Genomic DNA, 21,187 nt, shown 5'->3' with positions numbered 1-21,187 from the left:
ATAAGTAACAGTCAGCATGGATTTGCCAAACAAATCATCTCAAATCAACCCGAGAGCTTTCTTTGACAGGGTAACAAGCCTTGTGGATAGGGGGGAAGTGGTAGACGTGGTATATCTTGACTTTACTAAAAGCTTTTGATACTGTCTCGTATGACCTTCTCATAGACAAACTAGGGAAATGCAACCTAGATGGAGCTACTATAAGGTGAGTGCAAAACTGGTTGGAAAACCGTTCCCAGAGAGTTATCAATGGTTCACAATCATCCTGGAAAGGCATAATGAGTGGGGTCCCACAAGGATCAGTTCTGGGTCCAGTTCCGTTCAATATCTTTGTTAATGAGTTGGATAATAGCATAGAGAGTACACTTAAAAAGTGTGTGGACAATACCACACTGGGAGGGGTTGCAAGTGCTTTGGAGGATAGGATTAAAATTCAAAATGATCTGGACAAACTGGAGAAATGGTTGAAGTAAATAGGATGAAATTCAATAAGAACAAATGCAAAGTACTCCACTTAGGAAGAAACAATCAGTTGCACACATACAAAATGGGAAATGACCGCCTAGGGAAGGAGTACTGATCTGGGGATCATAGTGGACTACAAGCTAAGTATGAATCAACAGTGTAATACCTTTGCAAAAAAAAGCAAACATAACTCTGGGATGTATTAGCAGGAGTGTTATAAGCAAGACATGAGAAGTAATTCTTCCGCTCTACTCCACACTGATTGGGCCTCAACTGGAGTATTGTGTCCACTGCTGGGTGCCACATTTCAGGAAAGATGTGGAAAATTGTAGAAAGCCCAGAGAAGAGCAACAAAAAAGATTAAAGGTCTAGAAAACATGACCTATGATGGTAGATTGGAAAAACTGGGTTTGTTTAGTCTGGAAAAGAGAAGACAGAGGTGATGTGATAACTGTTTTCAAGTACATAAAAGGTTGTTACAAGGAGGAGGGAGAAAAATTGTTGTTGTTAACCTCTGAAGATAGGACAAGAAGCAATGGGCTTAAACTGCAGCAAGGGAGGTTTAGAAAACCTATGGAAATGAATGGAAAACAAAAAAGTATTACATTGATGACTCAGAATCAAATGAAATATTAACACACACATCCCAATTCCCAAAACTTCAACGTTTCTCAAGTAGATATTTAAGAATTTTCAGTTGGAACCATTGGTAACATGAAAACATTAGTCACAGAAATTACAGCAGAAGTTATACCAATTCCATAATGAAGGGCCCAATCATGCAAACTTTATTCAAATAAGTAATCCTTACTCACAAGTGTAGTTTACAAAAGTCACTCCCCATGAGGGCTTTCAGGGTCAGGCCCTAAAATTACAACTATCTTTTCTTTATAATCCCACTTGTGACCCTTCTTTGACTAATCTTATCAAAACAAAATCTCTCCATGTGAAATTTCTGATGTGTGAACTCTTGCCAAAGGAGAATTTGGGGGAAAGTTTGAGATTAATTAAGCAAGATATTTGTGAAATATGAGAGTTTGAAAAATAAAGGTATTCCAATTTTACATATGGAATATAATGGGAAGATGTAAATTAGCAGCTACTAAAGCCATACATTTTTAAAATCGGCAAGTCTGGATAATTTGCATCCAAGAGTTTTAAAAGAGCCGGCTTCTGAGAGTGCTGATTTTCAATAAGTCTTGGAACACTGGGGAAGTCCCAAAATACTGGAAAAAAGCTAATGTGCCAATTTTCAAAAATGGTAAATGAGATGACCCAAGTCATTATAGTCCTATCAGCCTGACATTGATCCCAGACAAGATAATGGAACAGCTGGTACGGGATTTGATTAATAAGGAATTAAAGGAGGGTAACATAATTAATGTCAATCAACATGGGTTTATAGAAAACAGATCTTGTCAAACTAACGATATCTTGTTTTGCTGTGATTCCAAATTTGGCTGATATAGGTAGAAGTGTTGATGTAATATACTTAGACTTCTGTAAGACATTTGACTTGGTACCACATGACATTTTGATTAAAACACTAGAAAGTAGGGCTGTCGATTAATTGCAGTTAACTCATGCGATTAACTAAAAAAAATTAACTGTGATTAAAAAAATTAATCGTGATTAATCACACTGTTAAACAATAGACTATCAACTGAAATTTATAAAATATTTTTGGACATTTTTCTACATTTTAAAATATATTGATTTCCATTACAACACAGAATACAAAGTGTACAGTACTCACTTTATATTATTTTTTATTACAAATATTTGCACTTTAAAAATGATAAAAGAAATAGTATTTTTCAATTCTCCCCATGCAAGTACTGTAGTGCAATCTCTTTATTGTGAAAGTGTAACTTACAAGTATAGATGGTTTTTTGTTACATAACTGCACTCAAAAACAAAACCATGTAAAACTAAAGCCTACAAGTCCATTCAGTGCTACTTCTTGTTCAGCCTATTGTTAAGGCAAACAAGTTTGTTTACATTTACGGGAGATACTGCTGACTGCTTCTTCTTTACAATGTCACCTGAAAGTGAGAACAGGCGTTCGCATGGCACTTTTGTAGCTGGTGTTGCAAGGTATTTACATGCCAGATATGCTAAGCATTTATTTGTCCCTTCATGCTTCGGCCACCATTCCAGAGGACGTGCTTCCATGCTGATGATGCTCGTTAAAATAATGCATTAATTAAATTTGTGACTGAACTTGGGGGAGAATTGTATGTCTCCTGTTCTGTTTTACCCACATTCTGCCATATATTTCATGTTATAGCAGTCTCAGATGATGACCCACCACATGTTCGTTTTAAGAACACTTTCACAGCAGATTTGACAAAACACAAAGAAGGTACCAATGTGAGATTTCTAAGGATAGATACAGCACTCGACCCAAGGTTTAAGAATCTCAACAGTGCCATGCAAGCGCCTGTTCTCACTTTCAGGTGACATTGTAAACAAGACATGGGCAGCATTATCTCTTGCAAATTGTAACCAAACTTGTTTGTCTGAGTGATTGGCTGAAGTAGGACTGAGTGGACTTGTAGGTTCTAAAGTTTTACGTTATTTTATTTTTGAATGCAGTTTTTTTTGTACATAATTCTACATTTGTAAGTTCAACTTTCATGATAAAGAGATTCCACTACAGTACTTGTATTAGGTGAATTGAAATATACTACTACTTTCTGTTTTTTACAGTGCAAATATTTGTAATTAAAAATAAATATAAAGTGCGCACTGTACATTTGTATTCTGTGTTGTAATTGAAATAAATATATTTGAAAATTTAGAAAACATCCAAAAATATTTAAATAAATGGTATTCTATTATTGTTAACAGTGCGATTAATCACGCTTAATTTTTTTAATCCCAATTAATTTTTTAAATTTCTTGACAGCTCTAGTATAAATTGTTTGGTATTCATTTAAATATTGATATATAGGGTATAAGTGTGTGGTTTTTAAAGGGTCTTTGTTTTAAATTCTCCAGAGAGGTGTGCAGTTATTTAATATTATACTGAATATTAAGTGGAACAGAAGAATCCAAACAGGGGGTTGTGACAGTCTTATGAATATTCCCCTTTGGTTCAAAGCTCAGCCTCAAAGAAACCTTAAGAGGGAAGGTTAAAGTCTGGGATGAGTCATGATAGGGACTGAAAGGCTGCCATAAGGACTGTAATATAAGGAGATAAGGACTTTCCCTCTCTGCATAAATCTTGTCAGTTTCTACAAAGAAAAAAAAAACCAGACACAGAAGCCCCCTTCTCCTTTTTATATCTGTCTCCCCATCACTCTTTCATCCTTTGCCTCAGTCACAGACACTGGGACTGCTTCACAGGTTTTTTCTCTAAACCCTGCACCTGCTTCAGTGACTCCATCCCCTTCCATCTCTTGAGTTCCCTCACCTCCACTCTAACTCCTATCTTTACCCTTCTCAACTTTTCATTCTCCTCAAGGTTCTTCCCCTTACAACATAAAACATACCTGGTCTCTTCCATCTTAAAGTCCAGCCTTGACCCCTTATCTCCCATAAATTATTGTTTCATCCCCTTTTACCACTTCATCTCTAAGCTACTGCTAAGATAATCCTCCTTGCATGCTTCTTTATTTCAATTGCCTCCATTGGCTCTCCCTCTTCCATAGCACCAAACATGAACTTGTTGTCCTAACTTTTCTAGCTCTTGATAATCTAGTTCTGTCCTACTTGTTCAACTTTTATCTTATCTCAAGGTAAATTTACGTCTTTTCTCTGCCAGTGATATCAGCCATGATTGCCCATTTCTCTGAAAAGCACTTTCACGCTTTCTCCCATGCTGCCTCTGACAAGTGGGAAAAGCTCCCAGAAAAATCTGAAAAACCATCACCTTATCTTTTTTTATTCCATCCTTAAAACTCACCTGTTCCATGGTGCACACAGTAAACTGCAATCTGAAAATACTTAGAGGTGGCAAATTGTGATTATTGACTTGATTAATTAAGAATTGTGCACAAAGGAGCAGTGGCACAGGAGCCAGCAAACAGAGCTTGACTGAAAGCTTGGGGAATGGGCTATGCGTTGGTCTGCTTTTGGTTTTTGCATTTGTAGGGTGTTTTTGTTTTTTTGACAGGAGCTTAGGAGGGAAGGCTATGACAGCTGCAGAAGTATCAGTGGTAGGGCCCTGAAGAGGGGAAGAGACAATGAAGTTGACTGGATGTGGCACCTGTGGCATGTACATTATTCTGGAGAGGGTGTGACACAGCGTGGCCAGAGGGCAGCAGGAGAGTGTTAGAAGGGAGCCTTATTCCCTGTAGAGGGAAGAAAGTTTGCTATCGATTAATGAAAGCACCTGAAGCCAATTAGAGCACCTGAAGCCAGTCACCTGATAAAACCCCCCTGCTTCATTCAGCCAAGGAAAGGAGTTGAAGCAGAGTGGATTGGTGTTGGAGCAGAGAGCAGTTTGGAGGAGTTGAAGTAGAGTGGATTGGTGTTGGAGTAGAGAGCAGTTTGGAGGGAAGCAGAGGAGAGTTTGAGAAGTGCTGCAGTGGACTAAGAAGACCAAGACCCTAGGTAAAGGGACACCTGGTTTGTGCAGAGGTAGGGCAGGAAGCCCCATAAGCTGAAGGGCAGGAGAGGGAAGTAGTCCAGGGGAAGGAACCGCTAGTTCAAGCGGTTTACTGCTATCCCTAGGGCCCCTGGGGGGACCCGGAGTAGAGGGCAGACCTGGGTCCCTCCCTCTCCACTCCCCTCCTCTAGGACACTAGTGAGGCAGTTAATACCCCAGTTCAGGGGCGAGAAACGGTGCCCTGAACCCTCCCCAAGAAGAGAAAGCGCGAGACCCATCGAAGTAGTGCTGGCAATTTGCCACAGGGTACCTGAAAGTTGCTTCATTTGCATGAAGTGCCACTTGATAGATCTGATGGAAGAGAAAATGTATATGTAGCTAGAAACTAGAGTTTCAAAGGGGAGCGGGGCAGATGATGGAGGGAAGAAGAGAGAAGGCTGAAAGGAAAACTCAAGACTTGCAGATGCAAGCTGGATCAGAGGACTCTGAGAGCAGACTGCTGGATTAGGAAAGTGACCAGTGGAAGCATGTGACTATGAGAACAAGGCAGAGGAAAAGACTGGCTAGCAAAGGAGAAATAGAGCTGAGGAGCAGGTTTGCTGAGTTGGAAAAGGAAGGGGAAAGGCAGGCAGTACCAGAAGATGAGAGCAAAAAAGAAGAGAAGAGAAGAGCAGCTAGTCTTACAAGAAGAGAGGAAGAGCCAGTGGAGATCACCAGAGTTTGGAGCCCCAGGAGGATAGAGGATGAATTGCAGAAGATTGCAAATGACAACAGAAAAAAAGACTTGCAGCCAGAAAGAACAGAAGGGGGAAGGCTGGAAAATTGTACCAACAGGCAGGGGTAGGTCTATGCTACTGGAGACTCCCTACTAGGAAGAACAGACAGGCCTGTCACCAGATAGGCCGGATCACAGAAGGGTGTACTGTCTGCTAGGATCTAAGATACAGGGTGTGGACCAGAATTCCAAGAGGATCCTAATGGGAGCATGAAAGAGTCCACTGATTGTCCTTCATATGGGAACAAATGACACTGTTAGATTCCTGCGGGAATGCATCAAGGAAGAATACACGAGGTTGGGGAAGACGCTTAAAGAAATGATCTTCAGGTGATCTACAGTGGGATTCTACCTGTCCATAGAGGAGAGCGAATGCAAGATAAGATTATGATGATCAACAGATGGCTCAGGCAATGGTGTAAATGGCGACTTTGGGATGATCAACTGCTGGGAGGCATTCATGGACAGAGAACTGTTCTTATGTGATGGACTCCACCTGAGTAGGGAGGGAAATAGACATCTGGGCTGGGAGATGGCCCATCTGATTAAAAGAGCTTTAAACGTGGAATTTGGGGTGATGGCTGGAAGATGCTCCATGTAATCTTCCCACCTGATTCGAATACTGAGCGGGAGGAAAATCAAGTAGGAGAGGATACAGTAATGGAGAAAGGAACAATAGAAGGTAGTAGCAAGGACAACGTGAGGAACGAAAGTGTGAGTACCACTGATAGTAACTGTAAGTTAGGCAATACTGGCAGTAAAATGTACCTGAAGTAAGGAATCTGGGCAAAGCCAAGCAGAAACAACTAAGATGTCTGTACACCAATGCAGGGAGCCTGAGTACCAAAATGGATGAACTAGAATTACTGGTGCAGGAAGTAAAACTAGGTATTAAAGAGATAATAGAAACACAGTGGAATAGTAGTCATGACAGGAATATAGATCTTGAAGGATATGTGCTGTTCAGGAAAGACAGAAATAGAGGTAAAGGTGGTGGAGTAGCATTGTATATTAATGATGAGGTAGAGTATAAGGAAATTAGAAGCGATAGAAAGGATAAAATAGAATCTTGGTCAAAATCACTTGGGGAAAGAAAGGTAACAGAGGCTCCACTGCAACAGTACTTGAGGGCTGCTACTGACTTCCAAGATTTGATTTGGATATGGATAGTGACATCTTTATTATTTTTAATGAAAAATATTATTGGAAATTTTGTGATTATGGGAGACTTTAATATCCCAGATATTGATTGGAGAATAAGTACTACTAATAATGGTAGGGCCCAGATATTTCTGGATGTGGTAGCTCATAAATTTCTTCACCAAATAGTCCTAAAATGAACAAGAGGTGGTGCCATTTTAGATTTAGTTTTGGTAAGTAGCAAGGAACTCATAGAAGAACTGGTTGTAGAGGACACCTTTTGGTTTAAGTGATCATGAGTTAATTCAGTTTAAACTAAATGGAAGGATAACCAAAAATAGATCTGAAACTAGGGCCCTTGATTTCAAAAGGGAAAACTTAAAAAATATTAAAGGAATTAGTTAGGGAAGTGGACTAGAACTCAAGATCTGAATGTGGAGGAGGCTTGGAATTAGTTTCTGCAACTTTGACTTAACGTATCTCAAACCTGCATCCCAAACAAGGGGAAAAAATTGTAGGAAAGGGTTGCAGACCAAATTAGATGAACAAGCATCTCAAAACAGGTTATTAAGAGAAAGCAGAAAGCCTGCAAGGAATGGAAGAAGGGATGGATCAGCAAAGAAAGCTACCTCTTGTAGGTCAGAAAGTGTAAAGAAAAACTGAGAACTGCCAAAAGCCAAGCAGAGCTGGACCTTGCAGAGGAAATTAAAACCAATAGTAAAAGTTTCTTTAGCCACATAAATAAAAAGAAAACAAGGAAAGAAGAAGTGGAACTGCTAACCACTGAGGATGGGGTGGAGAGTAAAGATAATCTAGGCATGTCCCAACACAAACAAATATCTTGCCTCACTTTTTCACAAGAGTAATGAGGAGCTTGGGGGCTGTGCCAGGGTAGCTAATGGGAATGAGGATATGGAAGTAGAAATGACCACATCTGCGGTGGAAGAGAAACTCAAAGAAACTTAATGGTACCAAATTGGGGGGACCGGATAATCTCCATCCAAGAATATTAAAAAACTTGGCACATGAAATTACAAACCAAATAGCAAGAATTTTTAATGAATCCATAAACTCAGAGGTCGCACCCTATGATTGGAGAATTGCAAATATAGTACCTATATTTAAGAAAGGGGGGGGAAAAAAGGGATCTGAGAAACGACAGGCCTGTTAGTTTGACCTCAATTGTCTGCAACATCTTAGAACAAATTTTGAAAGAGAGAAAGTCGTTAAGGACATAGAGGTAAACAGTAATTGGGATAAAATACAAATGATTTTATAAAAGGTAGAACTGTGCCAGACCAACTTGATCTTTTTTATTTGATAAGTGAGTTTCTAGACAAAGAGAATGCAGTAGATCTAATCAATCTGGATTTCAGTAAGGCATTTGATACAATTCCACATGGGAAATTATTAGTTAAATTGGAAAACATGGGGATTAATATGATATTTGAAAGGTGGCTCAGCACCCTGGTTAAAGGGGAGACTACAATGGGTCGTACTGAAAGATGAACTGTCAGGCTGGAGGAAGGTTACTAGTGGAGTTCCTCAGGGACTGGGATTGGTCTTGGGACCATTCTTATTTAACATTTTCATTCACTACCTTGGCACAAAAAATGAGAGTATACTAATGAAATTTGCAGATGACACAAAGTTGGGAGGCATTGCCAATACGGAAGAGGCCGGAATATCATACAAGAAGATTTGGATGCCCTTGAAAACTGGAATAATAAAAATGGGATGAAATTTAATAGTGTAAAGTCAGGGACTAAAACCAAGAATTTTTGGTATAAACTGGGGCACATCACTTGGAAGCAACAGAGGAGGAGAAAGACCTGGTGTATTGATCAGTCACAGAATGACTATGAGCTGCAAATGTGATGCAGCCATGAAAAAGGCCTAATGTGATCCTATGATGGATCAGGCGGGGTATTTCCAGTAGAGATAGGGAAGTCTTATTACCATTATACAACTCACGGCTCAGACCTCATTTGGAATACTGTGTGCAATTCTGGTCTCCCATGTTTAAAAAAGATGAATTCGAACTGGAACAGGTGCAGAAGAGGGCTACTATGATTGCTCTCTAAATACATCAGAGGGAGAGCAGTTATTTAAGTTAAGGGCCAATGTTGGCACAAGAACAAATGGATATAAACTGGCCATCAATAAGTTTAGGCTTGAAATCAGATGAACTATCAGAGAAGTGAAGTTCTGGAACAGCCTTCTATGGGGAATAGTGAGGGCAAGACACCTAACATGTTTCAGGACTGGGTTTGATAAATTTATGGCAGGGGTGGTAAATAAGATTGCCTACAATGGCCCATCTGCAACTGATGTTAGCAAATATCTCCAACAGCTGGAGATGGGACACTATTTGGGGAAGGCTCTCAGTTACAACAGAGAATTATTTCACGAGTGGCTGGCTGGTAGGTCTTGCACATATGTTTAGGGTCTAACTGACTACCACGTGTGGTGTCTGGAAGGATTCTCCCACAACTGAAATTGGCAGAGACCCTGGGAGGTTTTTGCCTTCCTCTGAAGTGTTGGGCATGAGTCACTTGCTGGTTTGAGCTACAGTAAATGGAAGATTCTCTGAAACTTGAAGTCTTTAAATCAAGATTTGAAGACTTCAGTAACTCAGCCAGAGGTTATGGGTCTATTACAGGAGCGGGTGGGTGAGGTTCTGTGGCTTGCGATGTGTAGGAGTTCAGCCTAGATGATCATGATGGTCCCTTCTGCCCTTAAAGTTTATGAATGTATGAGTCTACATGATATTATTTTTGTTACTCTGTCTCCTCCACCCTGACCCACGTGTTTGTCTCATCTACCTACTTTGTCTTGTCTTTAGAATATAAGCTCATTGAATCTTATATGTTTGCACAGCACCTAGTACAATAGGATTCTGATCTGGCTGGCCTCTAGGCACTACCACAACATAATGTTAAATTATTAATTATTATTATTTACATGGCATCCAAATTGTGCTAGATACTTTACAGATGTAGAATAAGGCCCCTGCCCTGAAAAACATATAATTAACTGAAAACATTCCATCAAAATACAGTCTAAGGAGTAGGCGAAGGAAGCAAACAATTGACAAAGGAATGCAGAGAGAAAGAAGGAATATATGGAGTATCAGAAACTAAATACTTGAGTACAAAGATATGAGGAAAGTATAGAAAAAACACTTGGGTAAGGGGATGTGTGGGGTGTACAAAATTAAACAGCAGTGGTGCTGGTGAGTAGAAAATGAGATACTGAGCAGTGGGAAGGATTTTAAATGGTGGTAGAGGTTGACATCAAGCTTACTGAAGAAGAAATGTTTTGAGGGAAGGGAAATAAATTCAATTGGAATGGCATGCAGAGCAAAAATTGATTAATTATGGAAGAGTAGAACAGTTGAAATGAAGGGGCAGTGAACTGATTAATTGGGGAGTGGTTTTCCCCTGGCTAGGGGAGAACTCCTACCCCTTTCCCTTGTCCTTTCTCGCTCTCATTCCTCTCCTTTCCATCCATCTCACTATCCATCATTTTATTACGCACATTTATTCTGATTCTGAAGGACATCTTTCTGTCTGACACCACCTTTTCTGGAAATGGTTTTATACCTATCTTCTTACAATTTCTCTTGTTAATTTTGAGATCAAAGAACCAAATGATGACAAGAGAGAGGAAAAAAGGCAAAAGCTCCTTATTCTCTTTCCCCAAGAGGATCTGAAGAGAAATTGACAGTACTAGCAAGGTGTTAGTCAAGTGTATAAACTGCTGATTGCAATTGTCATGACTGTCCAAAATGAATAAGAAGAGCAGAAGCATCTTGTAGACACAAAAGACGAAAGGCATATACAATAAAAAAAGTTCTTATAAATTAGCCATGAAGATCCTGACCTATGAAGATCAAATTAAGGGGGGGATGACAATGGTATCATGAGAGTTTAAAACAAGCTAGCCAAAAACCCTGGAACTAAGTTTAGATGACAATTTGTTAGTGTATTGCTGAGAGACATTGAATTCATTATTTTAATAATAATGAAGAGTGTACATTGGAGATAATAATGATATAGATGCTTATTACAGTAGCATCAAGCAGAGTGTCAGTACCAGTACAAGTTCATATATTGGACATGGATTCATCATCTGCTGTGTTAACTCCAAAAGAGTCCTTTCCTCATTTCGTAAATTACATTTTTAACATGTCATGTCTGAAATACAGACACATTAGACTATTTGATCAATGGTTTGGATTATCATTTGTCTGAGGAGGCACACAAAGGTGAAAAACTAAGAGCAACACTGTGCAGCCTCTGCCAACAAGACTAATGTTACAATGTCCAGAGAATTTTTACCAATAATAAATAAGAAAGCAGCTTGCTGTTTGATGAGATCAGATAGTCCAAGTCTCTCCAAACCAATTGGTTTTCTTTGGGCTCACTAATCTGTAGCTATAAACATGATAAATTACAATTTTCTGATGACATCTTAGCTCATTCTTTTACCTTGGAATCTAGTCTGAATTTTTTTGGGGTAACAACAACAGCAAATGATATTGCCAGACTCTTAACTATGGCCCTCCTACCTAAATTGTCAGAGCAGCTGACTATCCTAAATGTGGCCATGTCATGTCCTTCCTCACTTTTGCCTGTTGTTCATTGAAATTCAACAATATCTACAATAAAAGTCCTTTTTATTCCGCATCCTCAATTTTTGCCCCTACATTGTGGGAAATCCTGACTCTAAACACAAAACATTAGAATTTAGTAGAATCTATAAATGATTAAAGCATAAACAAGCAAAATATGAATGGCTAATTCAAATGACACACTAATTTGATACACTCACCAAGGAAAAAAGTATTTAAAGAGGCAATGCAACTTGATGGGGGAAAAAGCCACCAAGACTCCAAAGCAATAATTTTAAGGGATTATTTTAATGAGGTTGAATAATTTATTAAATATATGAGATGATGAAACAGACATGTTTCATAGCAATGAACATTTTGGCATCCAAATGAGGATACTCACTGACACAACCCACAATATCTTAATCCTCAACCAAATATTTTGGCTATAGGATAGATCTTATTAAACTCTGTGTCCTTAACAGAATAGGCTCAGTGGCTTTTCATATATTTAATTTTTTTTTAAAGCACCACTGTATGTCTGCTAGAATAAAACAAATAACATGTCCTCTTTACACGCTAGGAGAGGAGGCAGGCAGTATACTTGCAGATACTATTAATGCAAAAGCCTCTTGTAGGTGTGTCTTACCGGTTCTCCTGCACTGCCTGCTGCGTGATGGGAATAACAGATGAGACCCGGGATGGGCTGTTCACCTTTTGCCATGATAACAGCAGAACTGGTGTAGGATGGATGCTTCTAATGTACAATACATAACAGCTATGAATACAGTGACAGGAAAACATGAAACTATACAAGCAAAATGACTGAGAGGGAACAAGGGTGAATACAGGTGGGACACTGAAATGCCAAGTGCTGAGAAATTTATATGAGCACAATCAGTTTAGATCTCAGGTATTTTCTGCCCATAAAAATTGCACTAAATACGTAAGTCTTTGGCCATTTCAAAAGAACTATTTGACTTAATTAGACATAACATTTAAATTAATATTAACAAAAATTGCAACTTGCAGTTGATAATTTACATCACCTTTTGCTTCTAATCCTGCAAACCTATACGTAATCAGGATTTTTTTGTTCATGAGAAAATGATGTTAGGTTGGAGGCATCATGGAATCATGATGGCTCATTCCTGAGCTTCATCTTTTGGGAGCAGGAATGCTGCTATTATGTTTTAAATAAGTGGCATACTGTCTTTTTGATTTACTTAAAATGAATTCCTTATCTGGATATGGTGATCAACAGCAACTGAAAAACATCAGCTTAGCCAACTGTAGGGTGGATGAACTTAAATAACCTTTCACAAGCATCTAGCAACACACAAACCTTAAATACGTATAAACAGAATGCATGAAACAAAGGTAAAAGATACAGTGCTGCAACTAAAACAATAGTATTGATTTGGCAAAACAAAATTATAGAGAAAATAGTATTTTAACTGTTTTTGACACATTGAAATCATAAATTTTTCCAAGCACTATTTTTACAAATTATTGCAAGTCATTTTTCTTTTATACGCCAAAATTTCTAATCCTAGTCTTAGTAACATTTGCCTAATCAAACTGGCTAAAGTAATGAAATCTAAATAGTAATGAGACCTATTTGTTGTAGCAGAATTCCACATCACTAGGCCCCCAGAACACAGATGTATATGGGGGAATACCAGTAGCCTGGGTAGATTATTAGCTATTCTACAACCTATTTGTCATATTTTTTTTCCATTTTAGCTTCGGGAAATCAATACTGTCCTTTTAAACAGAACACTGTGATAGCAGGAAATGAAGTACCACCTACTGGAGGTAATACAGTCAGGCAGGGCAGGTGTTTTAAGTAAAAATAAAAAATTCTAGCACTTCAGAAAATGGTATTGTAAAGTCCACAAAAGCATTAAGATAATAGCAGGGTATGTGTGGTACCTTACAAAGTTTGTGATAACTACCAAAACAGGGCTCGCATATTGTTGTGGAGCTGGATGGTACTGATTTTTAGACAATGTATTTAAAATTCATCAGTTTGTAAAACCAAAAAACAAACATGTTCCTAAAATGCAATTGGATGTTGGTGGAAAGTACCTGAGATAGAAACCTAAGTGCCTCTTATGCATATGACTTAGACTCACCTTAGCTGCAATGGCTGCAGCAGTTATATGTGAAGAAGAACTGTCCTCTGTTGAGGCAACTCCACTATCCTTCTTCTCTTCCTCCTCTTCCTCGCACTGTACACCTTTGTCTTCTGTCTGTTTGTGTGGGCTGGTGGTTGGAGGAGGAGAAAGAGGAGGTGGCGGTGAAGGTAGATCTTCAAGTTCATCATGTACTTCCTTTACTTTTACAATGGCATCCCGCAAAAGGTCAATGGCATGAGGTAGAGCTGGCAGTATAAACTGAAAACATTCCTATGTACAACAAGAAGAGAAATGACAGTGAAGAGTTACCTGCAGACGAAAATAGGGATTTGACTTCTCTGTCAGTAAGGAGTAATTGGGGTTTACATCAGATTTGACATCTGATAAAAACATTAACATCCAATTGCTGATGGGAGGAGAATCAAGTGAAAATCTAACAGCTTAATCAAAGGTGAATTGGGCGCTATACAGTATTATTATTCATACACAAGAACACTATGTTGTGCAACAGCTAAAATTAACCAACCAATATTACAAATATAAAAATCTAGGATGTCAACAGTTAAGTGCCATTGTACACACCATCCAGTAACCAATCCACAACAGTTTATAAAATAATCATTAGCCAAACCACAGAACACATCACAAATATTTAAACAGACATTCAACACATAAACAACCTTTATTCTATGCCTATAGTGATCCTAGACTCAAACTGTCCCCATTTTGCTCCTTTCATATCTAAAGAAAGATTCTTCAAATTCTTATTCACACCATTAGGGGTTTCTATAATCATGCTTTCATATGGTAAGATACATTACTTTTTATTCTTGGACTTTTCCTATGGGCTGTAGAATGACAGACTATCATTAATATCATCATAATTTCTTATAACTCAGGATAATTTAACAGTGACCATATAAAATCTATCCTCTAAACCTCCCTTTGTCCTATGTTTTTCTAAAAGATTGTAAGAAGTTTCCATCCTATGGTTGGAGAAATTGAAAAACTGTAGAGACCCTGTAACTGTACCCCGTAACTGTACCCCTTGTACCTATAATACCAGTCATAAGTGTGATGCATTCCCACAACACATATACACAAACTACCTATGTATTTAGGAATATTTTAACAAAATTAAAACAATCTAGTTGTCTCAGATCCACAGGATTGGTGCTATGGACCAAGCTTTGGTACAGTCTGTAGGAGGAACCCTTTCAGTGTTCCAGGCCGTCACTTGTCCTCCAGGCTAAGCCACATGGCTTCACTGCCTCCTTAGACTGGACCTCTTGGCCTTCAGCACTCCTGCTTTACACCGTAAGCTCTGTTCAGCAAGTGCTGATAGATAGATAGACTCCTGGTAGAGACTTGTATGCTCTTCAGGGATTAATGGACCTCAGCAAGCATTTGCAGTGACACTCAAACAGCTTTGTCAAAACAGTAGGGTTTGTTAGTCGACTGGACCACAGCATAGGAAGTCTTTAGGTTAGCACAGAGAACTGAAGGTTAAAGCATAGCCCATTCTGGTTAGCCCAGCAAAGCTACACCAATGCAGCTGTGCTGATGTAAATCTGTAGTACTGCCCTGCCCTGAGTCTGACCTCCTTGGCCAGACTCCAGGTGAGAGCCCTGACTCTTTCCAACAGCCAGCTCCTATCGCCTGCCTCGCACTTCCCAACCCTTTGTTTTCAAGCTGGGGAATGTTGCTCAACTTCCTTGCTGAGAAGTGGGGAAATCTGTATCCCTCTGGATCATTGGTTGCTAGGTGTCAATGTTCTGATATTGTCTTCTCAGAAGTTCCACTGATATGGGGACTAAGGGCCAGACAGCTAGATGACATCCATACCCATGTCTCTTAGGCTTTGTCTACACTACAAAATTAAATCAACTTACGTTACAGTGATGTACAGTCACTACAGTAATTAAACTGCTGCTGCATGTCCACACTATGCTCCTCGTGTTGCCGGTGTGCATCCACAGTAGCAGCACTTGCATCGATGCAGAGAGCAGTGCATCATGGGTAGTTACCCCACTATGTACCTTGCCACCACCTAGCACGGGGTGTTTTGTGAATGGTTCCAATGCCTCATGCGCGCAAACGAGTTGCATTCTCAGCTCCCAACGTTCCGAGGTGATGAGGGACCACAAAGGGCTGAAGTAGGAGAATCAGTCTGAAAACAAAAGGGGGACAGGATCCAGTATGGGAACTGATATAACACCCTCGGGTGCCCCTTCAAAAGTTCTGCTTGGGGCCTCCCAGATATCATTGTGGGCCTAGTAGTAGGGCTGATGCAGAAGAGGGCAGTTGCCTGTACTTATAACCCCAGCTTCGTTTCTTAAACAGGTCTTGGTGCAGTGGCGGAGCCGAGAAGTAGACCGGTTATTGAGGTCTGAAATACTTCTTCAAAGGTGCTGGGGCATAGAGGCCCAGGGACTAGAGAGTGGCCTTAGAATCATTCAGGCCATGGAATTTTGTGTCCATCTGTTGTGAGAAGAGAGAAGTTCCCTCAAATGGAAGGTTCTGAATGGACTGCTGAACCTCTGGTGGAAGGCCCGAAGATTGGAGCCAAGAGCACCTTTGCATGAATAGTGCCGATGCCATAGTTCTAGTAGCTGTGTCAGTTGCATCCAGGGCAGACTGGAGGAAGGTCTTGGCTATAGTTTTTTATTCTTCCACCTGAGCAGAGAATTCCTGTCTGGACTTCTGAGAGCAGCGACTCCTTGAATATAGACACAAGGTCAGATGTTATAATCATACTGCCCAAGCAAGGCCTGCTGATTGGAGATGTGGAGCTGTAATCCATCAGTAGAATACATTTTTCTACCAAATAGGACTCTTTGAGTCCATCACCTTGGGGGTCACACCCTGCAGACCTTACCTGTCTCTTTTGTGGGTTGCTGCATCCACAAGGAACCTGGGAGGGGCATGGGAATAAAGGTATTCATACCCATTGTTGAGGACAAAGTACTTTTTCTCTGCTCTTTTTGAAGTGGGGGGCAGGGAGGACAGAATCTGCTATAGGGATCTGACTGGACCCATAACAACCTGGTTGAGGGGTAGGGCCACCTTTGAGAGGGCTGCCGAGGCCAAGATGTCAATCAGGCTGTGGGAGGATTTTTTAAGCATCTTCACTTCCAATTGTAGGTTAGAAGCTATCCTTTTCGGTAGCTCCTGGTGAGCTGTAAGGTCATCCTGAGGCGCCGAGCCACACAACACAGCCTCGTCTGGGGATGAAGAGGAAGCCTGAACCAGGAGGAGAGCTTCCTCCTTTTCTTCTGCACCAACCATAACATGTAGCCCCAAATCCTGAGTATCGGTACCGTGTTTGGTACTAGAGTCCAGGTCGGGTGCCAGACGGTGCAGCGGAGAGGGCCTTCTCTTGGACCCCACCAAGTATGAACAGCTGGAAGATGTCCCAGTACTTGGGGAAAACCCCACGGATTCCAAAAAGACCACTGGACCTGCATAGGTCACTGCCCACTGGACCAAGTACTTTGAGGGGCACCTGCACCGGGATCCAACAGAACACAGGCCAGGTACTGGTATCGGCCCCTTGGCTGGGTGCATGGCTCCACCTCCAACTCCAATGACAAGTTGGCTTGCGGGGATCATGGTTGGAGATATCCCTTGCTTCCACTGGCCGATGCCGAAGGTCTGGGGAATGGTGCCAGAGAGGGGAAGCCTTTGCCGACATCAGCAGAGTCTGTTTCCCTCTGGTCAGTACTCAGTCAGAGGACCCAGTGTGATGGGATGACCACAGAAGACAGCAGCCATGTGGCAGGAGGGCCATAGGAGCAGGATGGGGAGGGGAGAAGACAATGCTGCATTTGTTATACTTGGTGCTCATTTTCAAGTTTTCTTTGCAACCAGAAATACAGAAGCAAATCTTTTTAAAATGAAATCTCCAATTCTGAAGCATCCATTCAACAACAAATCGTTGCCAATAATGAACGGTGTGTTGTAGATAGAAATAGTTATAATAAATATTGCCAGGAAATAAAAAATGATCACATTAACAAAATAAAAAGTAGCCTATCCTTTAGATGCTAGACTCTACACATGAATCAATTTGCCAGAAAGATTAAAAAAAGTTTCAAAGGGTGCATTTGAATTACAATTCAAGCTAATTAACAGGTTTACTTCTAAATTCTTTGAAAATTAATTCTGTACTCAGTATAAGTGCTGTAAGTTAGGTGAGAATACAGATACACTACATTAAACATAAAAATAATCTTTAAGTGCAAAACTCTTGCTACTATTTCTCCAAAACTATTATTTTTTATAAAACAGTCTTAGAAATACCAAAGCACACAACTCTCTTTATGTAAATAAACTCTAAACCTCAAAAAGCAAAACAGAAGTTAAGTGGTGGACAAGGACAGGAAGTTGTAAGCTGACCGAAAATGAAAAGCAGTGAATCTTTGAGGAAGTACCCAAAGAATTACTAACACATTAGAAAAGTAAACAGGCTGCTTTGGGGAAAATAAAGCAAGCAAACAACCAAACAAAACCCGGTTTGGTTTTAGTACTGACAAATAGGTTCCAAAAGAGAGTTCTAAACCCCACATTATTTGTAGTATTCAGAACTTTTACTGGCAAACATTAAAACACTAGGGATCATAATCTCTGCTAGTGTAAATTGTCATAGGCCTGATGACATCAGTGGGTCTATGACAATTTACATCAAGTGTGTACCTCAGGGTGATCTGCCCTCTGTAGCCTATACAATGGTTTAGGTTAAGAAATAAGTTGAAATTAGCTTTTGGGCCTAAGTGTAAAGGAGTATGGGAAATTGAATTTGCTAGTGTGAGAAAGTTAAAATATAATGGGAAAGTAAGAGTTAGCAAGGACATGACCCAGGGTTATTTTACTCATTGCATTTAGGCTATAACTGGTTTAAAGCAAGGTTTTAATGAATGTTTTTAAGAATTGTGAATGTTTATTAAAATGCTATCTATATCGATAATATGGGACGATGTTATTTTAAATACTGTGTAATGTAAAGAGCCAATAAGAAGGTGGTAGAAATACAATTATGGGAAAGATCAGTTTAATGTTAATTAATATTATAAATTGCTTATAAAAGGAGTAGTTTTGCTAAATTGCCAGTGAACTCCAATTAATATCAAAAGGGTACTATTAGGTTCTAAGATTATAAGGCTGTACTTCATTTGGTGTCAGTGGACTGATATTTGAGCATAAGTGTAATTGTATACCGTGTAAGTAGCAACTGCATGACTTTAATAGTTTGGTTGTATCATTCGAAGTGTCATTGCATGGTCCTCTACTAAATACATTTTCTGAAACCAACCTAGAGGCTCGAACTTGAAAACTAAGTTGGGTTTTATTGCACCCTTATCTTTAACAACTTAATGCTAACTGAGAACATTTCAACATAAAGGTTATAAAATATTGTATTTCTTTCTTTTGTTGAGGCAAAAAGTAGGAGAAATCTCCCACAAATCTTGATTCTGAGGCACACTGTACAAAAGTTCTCTGAACAGCACATCCCAGCACCACTTATATCTTTCCTTTTGCTCCCAGACCTTACACAAGCACTGCAGAGAAGAATGTGCTGGTTTTGGCATTCAATCAAACACACTGAATGCTCTCTGAAGCCAAGTGGAATATTTAGTGTGCCTATCATTACAGCCATAGCCACAACCCAAAGTACTGGGTAAAGTACAGCTTCTTGTGGGTACAAGGGTTTGTTTCTTCCCCCACTATATTGCTAAGGCAAACACAGGGTTGCCAATTTTGGTTGGACATATTCCTGGAGGTTTCATCACATGACATAATCTTTAATTCCTGGAAACTCCAGGACAATCCTGCAGGTTTGGCAACCCTGGTACAATCTAGAGTTTACCAAACAAATTGCTCCTCTTAAAAGATGACTAGAGCCATTTTATTACACTAACAGTTTAATCTCTTAAAAAATTATCTTTTGAAACATCACACTTCTTTTCATTTATCTACCAAAAAGTAGCAATCAGTATAGTCAGAAAAGTGAATATAAAATACCATGGAACGTCTGCTATTTATGTTCTCTTCATGATTTATTCTCCTTCCATGATAAATAAGCAGAGTTTAAAAGTAAAAAATTGATTTTGTCTAATTGTCAGGGATATTAACTAAACAGGATCTAAAAATCCAGCTGGGTACTTTTTCTGACTCATGTCATTACCAGTAATAAAGATTCTGCATTTGGAATTTAGCTGCTGTTTCTGTTGATAGTGAGACTTAAATTCACAGCTCTTTATATTGGTGTCCTGGTCAGAGCTAAGTACATTGTCAGCGCTTAAATAATTTACTAATTAAACTCCAGGTTAATTTATTAAAATAGACTCCAGGGTCCTCTCCTGTAGCTGTGCTACAAAGCTAAGAGGAATAAACACTTCCTTGCACAAGAAGTTGGCAGTTGTGAATCATAAAATATGAAGGAAACATATACAGAGTAAGAAGGAATAATTTTTACACATTTACCTTTTTGACCATGATGGCATTTTAACTTTTCTCATTATTAGGGAAATTGCAGTCTTGCATGTTTTCCAGCTCTGAATGTTAACATCCACATACCCTCTTTTTACCTTCCAGTGACATTTAATAAGGTTATTTTAATGAAATTAAAAGGGAAGTAACAGTTCATTAAAAAGAGTAAATCCTCATTTGATACTTCTGTAACTAACTCATTCAATTCAGTTCATGAGATTCCTACATCTCATAAGTATACCTCTCTATCATGGGTCTTAATAACCTTTGCTGAAATCTAGAGATTAGAATTAGAGATCTTGCCTTCTTAAACTACACTAATTGAGGGGGGGACAGAAAGACAAAGAAAGCACAACAGGTTACAAAAACACCTCCTTTATGAAATTTCACTACATATTTTTTTCCTTTCTTTTTCAGCAGAGTGATCTCATTCTTTATCATTTACACATATTTCATATATTCATTAAAATAACTATTTCTCAACCTGTTGTACAGCTTTTCATCATCCTTTGTCTAGTTATTTGCCTATCTTTACATTATGAGTAACTCAGGGCAGAGACCGTGCCTTCTTATTGTTTGGATAACACCTAGCACATTGTGGGTCTACTGGAAATAGTAAATAAAAATTAACAGAAAAACAATGCCACTATCTCCCCCATAGTTTAACACATGGGACATCAATCTTTAGAAGCTAAAAAAGGGGCAATATAATGTATTGAAATAAGGTCTCTTTGGGATTACCACCTATATACATTGTCAAAACTTTTTCAAGCTTATTAATATTCATTTTTTATTTTTGCTTAAATAATAGTAAATATGGGGTAAAATTCTTATTTTGATGTGAATCTTTCACTGCTGTGATGGAAACTCTAAAATATAACATAATTGGGGTAGTGTATTAGAATCAGGAAATGAAAACAACTTAAAATAGAAAACTGACCAGCTAGTTTCACTGTCCAAGCTGAGAGAAAGACAAAAAGAAAACAAAGTACATGAAGGGTGAAAAG

General features: G+C 39.2%; 1 protein-coding gene across 22 annotated transcripts in view; it reads right to left on the bottom strand.

Moving 5' to 3' along the window:
- The window catches only part of GPHN (gephyrin), a 590,200-nt gene that overhangs the window by 188,535 nt on the left and 380,478 nt on the right, over positions 1-21,187 (bottom strand). For 11 of the 22 annotated variants that reach the window (XM_073348373.1, XM_073348352.1, XM_073348355.1 and 8 more), the window contains 2 exons: positions 13,689-13,961; positions 12,200-12,307 (listed from right to left, as the gene is read on the bottom strand). In XM_073348373.1, coding sequence (XP_073204474.1) covers positions 12,200-12,307; positions 13,689-13,961 — 381 coding nt within the window. Of the gene's footprint in view, positions 1-12,199; positions 12,308-13,688; positions 13,962-15,730; positions 15,862-21,187 lie in introns of all 22 variants that reach the window. The other 11 variants (XM_073348358.1, XM_073348374.1, XM_073348364.1 and 8 more) reach the window with 2 other exon arrangements.

This window comes from Lepidochelys kempii, chromosome 6, assembly GCF_965140265.1.
Source record: "Lepidochelys kempii isolate rLepKem1 chromosome 6, rLepKem1.hap2, whole genome shotgun sequence".
NCBI classification, from domain to species: domain Eukaryota; kingdom Metazoa; phylum Chordata; order Testudines; family Cheloniidae; genus Lepidochelys; species Lepidochelys kempii.
The sequence above is the reverse complement of the archived record's forward strand: the minus strand, read 5'-3'. Positions and strand labels throughout refer to the sequence as shown.